Source organism: Triturus cristatus, chromosome 8 (assembly GCF_964204655.1).
Source record: "Triturus cristatus chromosome 8, aTriCri1.1, whole genome shotgun sequence".
NCBI classification, from domain to species: domain Eukaryota; kingdom Metazoa; phylum Chordata; class Amphibia; order Caudata; family Salamandridae; genus Triturus; species Triturus cristatus.
The window spans coordinates 1,245,154,271-1,245,166,619 of NC_140591.1; the positions used below are offsets into that span (position 1 = coordinate 1,245,154,271).

Genomic DNA, 12,349 nt, shown 5'->3' on the forward strand with positions numbered 1-12,349 from the left:
GGTCCAGCTATTCCAAAGGGCCTTCCCTGAACTGTCGGACTGGGATTGTCAAATCCAGCAAGCACACAGAATGCCTGTAATTCTGCACAAGCCAAAATCTCGCTATCCCAGACATTTCCTGATCTTTTTGGCAGCTTATTAAGGCAGGAGATATGTAAAGCTCGACCCGGTACCCCAGTATCGGTTGATTCCCTCTATTTTAGTTAGATCAGACCTATGCAGAGCCACCATGGACAGACACTTGAATATCAGACAGCTTATCGAGCCATTAAAGGCAGAAGGCACCCAGGTGTATTTGCAAGAGCCGGCCCGATTAAAGGCTATCAAAGGTGGATCCTCGAAGTTCTCATCCAGGGGATACTCATCAATAGTCATAATCTATGAATAATCCCCGCCCATGTGCGGGATCCCGGAGCATATAGAAAATATATATATATATATATATATATATATATATACATATGTGAAAACATATAAATGCAGCCTAATGTTCAAAACATGGCAATGCTGTAAATTACATATCTTTGCATAGTAGTGCCCCCGTAACCCGTAAGGAAAAAAGGAAGCATCAGGCAAATTATAACACAGCACTGCTTTATTGCTATAAAGCAACATGTAATTGTAGGCATTCGCCAGTAGGCTGCAGCAGAGTATCAAGAAACCAAGAAAACTGACACCCTGCCTTTAAGGCATTAGAGTAGGGGGACCATGCCTTTAAGGCCTGCCTGTGACCCCCTGCTCCCATGATGCACTACAGGTGGCAGTTGGGCCAGTTCTTTTTTCCGGCTCCTTCTGTGAGGATCCTGGAGCTTGAGCTCTTCAGTTTTTTTTACAGAAATTTTGAATTATAGCTTTTTCAAGCTTTTTTCGACGTTTTCTGGCTTTTAAGGGCTAATTCTGCTGGTTTCCAGTGATTTTCCAATTTTTTCCAGTCAGAATGTCTCCTTTATTTAGGAAATGCCCTTCTTGTGGTAATAAAATGGCACTGGCGGATCCACACTCGGTGTGTATTGTGTGTTTACCATCAAAACACGATCCTGACCAGTGTCCCCACTGCCAGAAGTTCTCAAAGCGCACTCTGAGGGACAGAGTGCATTAAACTGCATGCAAGACTGGAGAAGGAACGAAGCCGTCGTGAAGGCGAGCATTCATCATCAAGACCACCTTCAGCTACGCAAGTACAGAAACGGTGACATACCAGCTCCCCGGGCTCCAAAAAGACCAGGAGTCCAAGAGGTTCGCCGTCTACGTCGAGGATGCCAGCGAAAAGGCAGAGAACTTTGGCGTCGAGGGATTCATCCCACCATCAAGAGTCTCTGCCGCGCAAAAGTAAGTCGGCGTCGAGGCGGCCCTTCGGGCTCGAAGGCTGCTAGTCTGGTGACATCTGGACTGTCTCCGTCTACGTCGAGGCTTCCGTCGACGTCGAGACACTCTCCGCCACCCTCGAGGGGGTCGACGTCGAGAGATGCGGCGACGTACATTCCGCCGCGAGTGGGCCGGTCGCCGTCGATGGTTACCCCCCACTCGGCGACATAGAAGGTCGACGTCGAGAGGAAGATCGACGTCAAGATCACCACGTCGACGTCGAGAGGTAAACGTCGAAGTCGCCCAGTCGACGTCGAGAGGTCGACGTCGAAGACACGACGTCGAAGACACGGTCGAGGTCATCTAGCCGACGTCAGGTGCCAGAGAAGAGGTCGAGGTCTCCGCGATCGGCGTCAAGACCAGAATGGCATACCTCACACTTGCCGATGGTGACGCAGACGACGTCGACGTCAAGGGATTCGACGTAGAGGGCGAAAACTGGACCGCCTGCGGAGAGGTCCCCAGGAGAACAGTCATCTCCGGGACTGCACATCGTGCAAATATCTCCGGAAAGATCACCCGAGGCTCCAGAGCAGTTCGGACTGTCACCGCGCTGGTTACAAGATGTGGGCGCTGGTGCATGTCGGAGTCCGGGATCGGACTACCCCCGCACGTATTCCCCACCGCGCAGGAGTAAATCGCCTCTGAGGGATCCAAGGCCAATTTCACCACGCCGGTCTCGTTCCAGGGACCGTCGCACCGCGTCAAAACGTCCAAGATCTCCGTCCAAGCGCAGATCAGGATCAAGGGCTCACCATAGCGAACGCTCCCACAAGAGGCGACGCACCAGGTCGTCCACTGGGACTTCATCCACAAGATCCTCAGTCCGGGACTACTCTCCTACTTTTTCATCCACGCCTCCATCGCGAGTGTCCCCGGTGGATGACATTATAACTTTCTCGGACGTCCTGGGTAGAGGGGCGCAGAAGTTGAACATCGCACTGCACGTCCCTCAGGCACCCACTTCTGTGATCTTTGACACTTTACACCATTCGTCAGCTCCCAGACCTCTGCTCCCGTTGGTGCCAGGATTGTTAGAACCAGCGATGGCCACGTTCCTTACACCGGCTACAGCGGGCTCGGTCCCCTCGAATAGCAAGGAAGTACAAGGCTCCGACCGAGGACCCTTTATTCTTGAGGGCGGACCCGCCAGCGGATTTGGTGATCGTGGCGGCGGCCATGAAGTCTCACTCAGCCTCAGTATCTGCTTCTGTCCCCCCTGAGAAGGACAGCAAGCTGATGGACTCCTACGGCAGGAGAATGTGCAACACCTGCCTCGCACATGAAGGTTGCTAGCGCTTCAGCCCTGCTGGGGAGGTATGATTGCTCCCTATGGGATTCCCTGTCCAGAATCGTGGAGAAATTGCCTAGGGAGGACAGGCAGGACTTCACGGAGATCCTCCATGAAGGCGGACTGGTGGCCAACCAAGTAATAAGCGCAGCGGCGGATGCATCAGACCTAGCCGCGCATGGCTACTCCCGCCGTTCGGCCTGGCTCAGATTAACGGGCCTCAAACCAGATCCGCAGAAAAGAATTCTTAATCTGCCGTTTAATGGATCATCGCTATTTGGAGCTCATGCGGACGACCAAATGAGCAAGATGAAAACGGAATTGGACACCGTAAAGGCTGTGGGACTGGTAAAGCGCAAAGAGTTCCGCAAGCGCTTTCGACAAACGTGCCTTTCACCAGCGCGTTCAAACGCCCCAATGGTCCTCTCAAAACCAACAGAGGTCCCAGTTTCAGCAAAGGGGCCGGGGCAGAGGAAGAGGAAATGCTTAACAGCAGCAGTCCTCTAACAAGCAACCTCCCAAACAGTGAACTTACTTCCTCCGCGCTCGTTCGCCACTCCGGTAGGAGGAAGTATCACCGCTCACCTGGCAGAGTGGAATGCAATTACAAACGACAGATGGGTGCTGAGTATTGTAGAGCGTGGCTACTTGCTGAGGTTCAAATCTCCCCCTCCGCAGGTACCCCCACGGAAACAGCCACTCCCTCCCAGCCAAAACAAGCTTTTAAAGGACGAAGTTGCCACTCTCCTCTCCAAAAACGCCATAGAGGAAGTTCCAAACAGGCAGAGAAATCGGAGTGTAGTCCCGGTACTTTCTTGTTCAGAAAAGAGGAGCGATCGGAGATTACAGACCCATCCTCGATCTCCGCCTACTCAACAGATTTCTCAGAAGAGAAAAATTCAGGATGCTAGCACTGCACCAGATCTTCCCACATCTACACCAGGGGGACTGGATGTGTGCCATCGACTTACAGGATGCATACTTCCACATTCCTGTCTCAGCGAAACATCGAAGTTTCTCAGATTTCACATCTTTCACCAACATTATCAATACAAGGTCCTGCCATTCGGCCTCAAGTCCGCGCCACGAACATTCTCAAAGTGCATGGCGGTGGTGGCTGCATTTCTCCGCAAACGGAAGATATTAGTCTACCCCTATCTAGACGACTGGCTCTTAAAAAGTTCCACTCCGGCTCGACTCCAGAGTCCTCTCTCGTTCTGCCTAAACCTTCTACACTCGCTGGGCCTTCAGGTCAACTACAGGAAGTCGATCCTCAATCCAACTCAGCGGATCCACTACCTGGGCGCCTCTCTAGATTCCTCAAGCGTGTGTCCTTCGGAGGAGAGGTTATCCTCCATGCTGCAAAAAAGCCGCACGCTTCTCAGCACGGAATATCCCACAGCCAGACAAGTGTCATCTCTCCTGGGATCCATGGCCTCGTGCATCTACATCGTGCCCAACGCACGTCTGCACATGCGTCCTCTGCAACAAGACCTAGAGGATCAGTGGTCGCAGAGGTCCGGCCGCTGGGAGGATCACATTACCCTTCATCAAGTTGCCAAAGATTCCATCCGGTGGTGGATGAAGCGCTCCCATCTGCTTCACGGCGTCCCTTTCCATCAGGCGCCTCCGACAGACAGTGGTCACAGACGCCTCCATGCAGGGCTGGGGGGCTCATATGGGCCGGCTTCAAGTACAAGGTCTCTGGTCCGCTACCGAACAGAGCTATCGCATCAACTTCTTGGAGCTACGAGCAGTCCATCTCGCTCTCAAGTCCCTGTACCCATCCCTGCAGGCTGACTATGTTCAGGTTCAGACGGACAACACCACAACTATGTTCTATCTGAACAAGCAAGGAGGGACCAGATCACGGGTCCTGTCTCTGGAGGCCCAGTCAATCTGGAAATGGCTTCTGGCGAGAAACCTGACGATCGTCGCTGTTCACCTGCCAGGGACCCTGAACGTGCAGGCGGACGGCCTCAGCAGAGACTTCGTCGAGGCGCACGACTGGTTGCTCAACGAAGATGTCGCTCAAGTCATCTTCCGCTTGTGGGGCATACCAGGCATCGATCTGTTCGCAGACGCGGACAACAAAAAATGCCCCGTCTTCGCCTCCAGGTTCCTTCAACGGGGGTCGCAGGGGAACGCGCTTTTGATCAGCTGGTCGAGGACATTGCTTTACGCTTTTCCTCCTCTCCCTCTCATCCCGGCTGTGATTCAAAAGTTCTACAGGGCCAGAACTCGGATGATCCTAATAGCACCGGAGTGGCCCCGGCAGTGGTGGTACCCAGATCTACTCCAGCTGTCGGAGGTACCACAGAGGAGGTTGCCATGCCTGCCGAACTTGCTGACCAAGGACAAGGGGAGAGTGTTCCACCCCAATCTCCCCTCCCTCCGCTTGACGGCATGGCTCCTGAATTCATCCAGTATGGACACCTAGATCTTCCACCGGACTGTATGAGCATTCTTCGGGAGGCAAAGAGGCCCTCCACGAAGAAGTCGTATGGCTTTAAATGGAAAAGATTCTGCTTCTGGTGTAGAGAACACCCTTGATCCGATCCGGGGTCAAGAACAGGTTCTTCTCCCCTACTTACTGTACTTGGCGAAGTCTGGGTTAAAGTACTCTTCCATCAGAGTGCACTTAGCTGCTATTACAGCCTATAGGAAGTCTCCTACCCAGACCTCATTCTTTCAGATGCCAGTGGTAAAGGATTTCTTAGAAGGGCTTAAGAAAGTTTACCCACCTGTGAGGTCTCCTTCCCCTTCCTGGGAACTGAACATCGTTCTCTCTAAGCTGATGGGAGCCCCTTTTGAACTGATTCATAAGGCCTCCTTGCAACATCTGACCTGGAAGGCTGCCTTCTTAGTAGCCATCACTTCGGCCCGTAGGGTTAGTGAAATTCAGGCCCTCTGCTGCAAGGAACCTTACACTGTTTCATGCTAATAGGGTGGTGCTCCGTACCCATCCGAGCTTCCTACCCAAGGTGGTCTCGGACTTCCACATTAACCAGGTGATCACGTTGCCCACCTTCTTTCCTCAACAGACCACTCCCCCGGAGAGAGCCCTACACTCTCTTGACCTCCGGAGGGTTTTGAAATTCTATCTGGCTAAGACCCTTACTCTTAGAAAGTCAGACAGGCTCTTTGTGAACTATGGGCCCACGAATACCGGGCTGGCTGCATCCAAGACATCTATTTCAAGATGGATTGTCTCTTGTATAGCTTTGGCTTACCAACTATCCCACAAAGTTCTGCAGGGTAAACCTAGAGCACACTCTACTCGAGGGAAGGCTTCTACGGTAGCACTCCTTCGCAACGTTCCCATGTCTGAGATCTGTAAAGTGGCTACATGGCGCTCAGTCCATACTTTTACGCGCCATTACTGCCTAGATTCAGACGCGCAGGCCGACGCCCAGGTGGGGCAGGCTTCTCTGAGGAACCTGTTTGCATAACTGTAATGCAAAATGTGTTTTGCTGTTTGTTTTTTAAGTTTTTTGCTCGTCCGCGAGACTTTGGGGTATGGGCTTGCTACTCTATTCATAGATTATGACTATTGATGAGTATCCCCTGGATGAGGATTAGTTACTTACCTGTAATCCTAGTTCTCATCCAGGGGTATACTCATCAAAGTCATAAGCGACCCACCCACCTCCCCGGACGAGCAATGTTTTCTCTTTAAATAAGTGATGTATGGAAGGCAGATCTACTCGGGTGCGGAGGCACCGCCAAAAAGAACTGGCCCAACTGCCACCTGTAGTGCATCATGGGAGCATGGGGTCACAGGCAGGCCTTAAAGGCATGGTCCCCCTACTCTAATGCCTTAAAAGCAGGGTGTCAGTTTTCTTGGTTTCTTGATACTCTGCTGCAGCCTACTGGCGAATGCCTACAATTACATGTTGCTTTATGGCAAAGCAGTGCTGTGTTATTTGTCTGATGCTTCCTTTTTTCCTTACGGGTTACGGGGGCACTACTATGCAAACATACGTAATTAACAGCATTGCCATGTTTTGAACATTATTAGGCTGCATTTATGTTTTCACATATGTGTATATATATATGTATTTTCTATATGCTCCGGGATCCCGCACATGGGCAGGGATTATTCATAGATTATGACTTTGAGTATACCCCTGGATGAGAACTAGGATTACAGGTAAGTAACTAATCCTTCTTTCTCATGGACCAGGAGGCTAAGCAAGCTTTAAGCCAATGGCAATCGGAGAGGGCTCCCAAAAAGACCTAGAAGTTTAAGACAATAAGCGCTTTAGCCCAGAAATGAAGCTAATTGTTTGCTTTCTGTTTTTTCTTTTTTTCTTTGAACTTGATTTTTGGGATGGCTCTACCTCTCTTCTCTACGGAACATTTTGGTGGCTGGTGATGGGTGGGCAGAGGGCTTCTCTGGGTGTGCTGCGGGCTGATGCTGCCAATTCAAATGGCCGCCTATAAGGACGATTTTTTGACGACGCGGGGGGGGGGGCGCGTGTGTGGGCTAAGAGGGGAAGGGTGGTCGGGATGGGGCTCTAGATAAAAAGGTCAAAAGGGCACACGTAGGGAAGGAGGGTGGCAGGGAGCAGGACTAGGGAACATCAAGATGGCTTGAAGATTGATAATGGGTCCACTCTTAAAATGCACTGTAGCAGCACAGCTCACCAAGTCCTATGGTCTTTAAGGTCTTCCTGCGCGGGACTACTGACCACTTGAGTCAACCTTTGGTGACCAATGTGTCGATGGAGGAAATGCCCCTATTTTTTTTTTTTTTTTGTTTTTGAAACCGTTTATTACAATCTCAACTAGTTACAAGGATGGGCCTACAACCGTCTGGCCGGCCGCTAGAGTGGCAGTAGCATATACCATACATACAAGGAAATCTCTTGGCGGTGCAAAAAGGGTAAGTCAGGAGATATCAGTAGTGCAGGCCACATAACTCCAAACCAACGATACGGTTTCCTTTTATCAAAACACAACAACACAAAAACAACCACACCCGCAAGGCAACCCACAATCCCAAGTGACAGCACGCGCTCCTTAAGTGGGGGACCCTAACCAATCGCCAAACTCTGACGAGGGGAATGAGAACAGATCAGGGACTGGGGAACCACGTGCCAATGGCTGTGGGAGGGGGTCGGCTAGGGGGACGGAGCTGGCGAAGCAGCCGGCAGCAGCGGCGGCTCGCAAATACCCCAGCGATAGGCGTTCCAGGGGCCCCAGATTTTCACCCACGCCCCAGGCTTACCCCTCGCAACATACACCACCTTTTCACGAAACAGACACCAATCCATGTGTTCTTTCCAGGCCGACACCGCCGGAGGCCTCTGGGATCCCCACAATTGGGCAATGTCACGCTTAGCGATCATGTATCCCAGAGTCACCCACCGCGTCTGCGGAACCGAGTAGTCATTTGGCTCCGCCCCTATTTTTGAATTTTGATATTCACTATTTAGGAAAGCATTATGCTTTGCTTTTCCATCACCATTGAAAAAATATTTTAATCTGTGCATGCTGTTAAGGTGAAAATGCCATGAAGTCACGTTTGATTAGATCAACTTGACAATGCTGTGGAGCTAATTTTGTGTTTTTGTTTCTCCAAAGAACGGTACATACCACCCCATTTAAGAAACAAAGAAGCTTCAAGACAAGGTTAGTGTTTAATCTTGATGGATAACCACTGAAATAAATTGTGTATAATTGTATGCCTTGAAACCACTACTAATTTACGCTTTAGAGGCCCAGATTAATTGAACAAAATATAAGCACTAGTCATGCATGTTCGCTTTTTTTTACATTTTTGTGTGGCTGAGGTGTAGGTAGATTATTATACAGGAGAGGGAAAACCCTGTCCGACTGACTGCAGCACTTACTGAAGAAAACAAGGTGGTTTTCTTCATTCACTTTCTGTTTTTTTTTTTTTTTTTTCCCTTCCGCGTTTAAATCTAATGCTAAACGTTAATCTAAGATTAAATTTATAATTTCAAAATTTGTTTCCCTTTTGCCATTATTCCAATAGTTCCTTGGTGGCAATCATGTTAGTCATCCATATCATTATGGAACCCAATGCATTTCGGGTCAATGTTGGCCCTTCGTCCGGGGTCTGAACAGTAAATTCGAGCCGACGCTTGGGAAAACCTCATGTTCAAACCAGAAGTGTCACCTGTTTGAACATGAAGTTTTCCCAAGCGTACTCAATTCCTGCATTTACAATGGCCCCTACACACTCAGACAGAACTTAACATTTCTATTCTTTCACATCCGCAGAAATTATCTCCGGTTCCACGCCTGGGCACTTCATTTGCCAGTCGTTTGATACACTGGCCTTCAACCTTTTCATGTCCTATGTGGTGCAAGGCACATTCTGTTTTGCTTCTGACCGAGGGGACTCACTCCCCGAATTCCCCCTCTCACTTCACCAAGTTTGGGAAGATGGCGGTTTCATCCAGCACACTTAAGTAAATGAAAAATGAACATTTACTAATTATGTGATAATAACCTTCACTGTTTACCACCCACCTTGTTCTATTCCTTGAAGTTACCTGGCAAAAGCTTTAAGCGCAAAGCAGCAGCATTTATTATTCCAAAGCAGGATGCAATATTACTGATGCACATGTGGCGTAGGTATTACAATATTTATTTACGTGTTAGTTCAAGCATTTCCCCTGTGTTCATGTTGGGTGTACGATAGTGTTCCTACTACTACTTACTTGGGCTTTGCAAATATTTTAAGTAATCCTTCTGTGACTCTCGGCCCTACTTTTTAATGGGCATGGATCCTTCTCTACGATAGATTTTATATTGGTGTCTAATTGCTTTGGCTCAATTATTGACAATTTCTCCCAACACCAGATTGCACTGAGCGACCATTTTGCTCCGTGTCGGTTTATCCCCATTTAGACATAACATAGGTAAGGCCAATAGTCCAAACGCTATTTTAGAAAATCATTATTCGAACTAGTCAACATGGTTACACCCTGAGTTGGGAGAAAGTGGTACCCTCAGATTTTATGGCTGGAGTGATAACAAACTGTTATGAGGCGATTAAGGTATGTCTGGATAAATGCTGTACCTAAGGATATTACAGACCGTTTTATCATAATCACAGATCACATTAAAAAGGCGCTTACTATCAATATAAAGCGTAGGAATCACTAAAGCGAAAAAGGGCTGGTTTGATCCAAACTGTACCCGGGCCTATAGAAACCTCAAGCATGTCCTGCATCAAGAGGTTAAAGATGGGGGACAAAATTAGAGAGGCACAGAATGAGTATAAGCAGGCTCTAAAAGGTAGAAAAGCTAATTTGAAAACAGAAGCATGGACAGCCCTCCGTGAAGCATCAATTGCTAAAGATTCTTGTGCATTCTGGAGAGCAGTTAATGCTCCCTTTCTCAAAGAGAAGGCGGTATCTACTATTGAGGTGGCTATTGCTGAGAATAAATGGATAGAGCATTTCTCGCTATTGTATGATGCAACAACTCCACACTCGCATGTAATTGGGGGTGTACTGAGGGTGACCAAAGCCTACTGCCTAGGAAAGTAGTGTCCTTTGAGCTCAATGAGGTAATGCTGGCCATTGCTGCAAGTTCGGGAGGTAAGGCAGCAGGGCCGGACGGCGTTCCTGTTGATATTTTTAAAGCTAATACTGCGTTATGGGGCCCTCTATTGACACAAGTATTTAATGCATCAAGTTCGACTGGCTTTATTCCAACATGGTTTTATTCCAACATGGTATGAGTCCATCCTCGTCCCAATATTTAAAAAAGAGGACCGGAATGATCCAGCCTGCTATCGACCAATATCGTTGTTAGATTCAACAGTAAAAATAGTAGGCCGGGTCATATTGAACAGGCTCCAGGATTGGGCAGAAGAGTGGGCGGTGATAAGCGACTTACAATTCGGCTTCCGTAAAAAATTAGGTACGATTGAGCAGGCCTTAAACTTAAATATTTTAATGAATAAGTATATCAAGGCAAAAAGGGGCCCTTGTATATGGCTTTTTTTGACTTATTGGCATTTGATTGTGTAAACCATAAGCTGTGGCTTATTTTAGAAGAATTGGGCGTCCAATCAGTTTTATTTTCCTACATGGGGATAGTGTTTGATTGTACGGGTTCAGGCTGTCAAAGCAAGGAGACTGCTATACATTAAGATCTGCTCTATCTAATTTCAGTAGGAAATTGGGTAGATGCCCTACACTGGAACTTTTCGATATCTACAAAAGCGAAATGCGTCCGCGTTGCAACGTATGGAGCAGGCATATGGGGATATGCGGACTTGGGCTCACTCCAGGTAGTTGAAAACATGTTTCTGAAATTCTTATTGATGGTTCCTAATAGTACTTCCTCCTTTGTCACACTGAACTAGGACTTGTATATTTGGAAGATATTGTAAGGATTCAACCTGTCCTATTGTGGCACAGGATATGGATAACGGAGGAGACCAGTTTTAACAGGAGAGTTTTAGAAGACTAGGGGCCTGGACGGGGCTTTAAGGATTGGATGGTTTGCATGTTAAATCCATTTTTATATAAGATAGGTCTTCATGATTTTTATGATAAACCGCTAACTATGGTCGGGACGAGCAGGAGATATTTAAAGAATACCTCTTTGAATTACCTGTTGGAACAGAGACTGTGTACTGAGCTGAACAAATCCTCGGTCCAAGCACACACTTATATTAACAACTTTTAGTCTCCAACCCTACCTACGCCTGAGTGATTATGATCAATTTTTACTTGTGCGTTTTCGTCTGGGTACTTTCTATAGAGTAATAACTATTCCTGTTCCGAATGACTGGTCTAAACATCTCTGCAAATGCCCATGTGATACCTCTGACCAGTCAATTATACATGTTATTCTTTTGTAAATTTTATATCCTGCAGAGAAAAACATGGATTGTCCCTGTTTTAAAAGAATTGGGCATGAGGTCCTGTCGCCCAGCTCTTTTGGTGCTCCAACAATTAGACAGTTTTGCAGCGTGAATCTTTCTGGATTCACTATGCTGTGCATTATTCCGCGATCTGGTGGTTGGGTCCGGGCTCGTAGTCTTGTGTGCTTTTTTTTTTTTGGTAGCCCAGGTGTGAGTCTACGTCCCACCATTTGGTGCACCTCTCGTGACGTCGTCGTGCTTCCTGCGGAAGTCCCACCTTTGGGGCGCCATCTTCAGATTCTTTTTTCCGCCGTTGGGTCTGGATCGTCACCGAAAAGCTCCAGAGTTTCTATCAAAGGAAGGAGAAAACACGAGTTTCATCAAAGAGAAAATTGGAGAAAACTACAGAGGAAGAACTTGTAGCTGGGACGCGAAGAAGGAAGAGATCCCCGAAATTCTTCGATGCCCATAGGAAAATGTGCACTCAGAGGCTCTGAGCGCAATGGACAAGACAGTTTAAATTCTGCCCTAGCTGCCACCACAAGTACGCGCAGAAGGACCAGCATCCAGTCTGCAACCTCTGCCTACCGATTGACCACCAGAGCAAGGACTGTAACGCCTGTTCAGCATTCACGCCGTAGACACTCCGGGTGAGAGAACGACAGAAGGGCCAACTTCAACATGGAAGGCAAGGGTAAGGCCCCGTCGCTGTACGATCTGGGCCTCTTCACAGACTATGAAGACAACATCGCCGAGGGACCTGATGTCTTCACGGTCGTAGAGACTGACAAGAAAACGCCTGACTAGGTAAGAGACGTCGAGTTCAAAACCCCCGA

At 48.3% G+C, this 12,349-nt stretch overlaps 1 protein-coding gene across 1 annotated transcript in view; it reads left to right on the top strand.

The window, feature by feature from the left end:
- Positions 1-12,349, top strand: part of DDX3X (DEAD-box helicase 3 X-linked) — a 545,023-nt gene that overhangs the window by 70,738 nt on the left and 461,936 nt on the right. Inside the window, exon 3 of the mRNA XM_085622939.1 lies at positions 8,246-8,293. Within this exon, the coding sequence (XP_085479065.1) occupies positions 8,246-8,293 (48 nt within the window). The remainder of the gene's footprint in view (positions 1-8,245; positions 8,294-12,349) is intronic.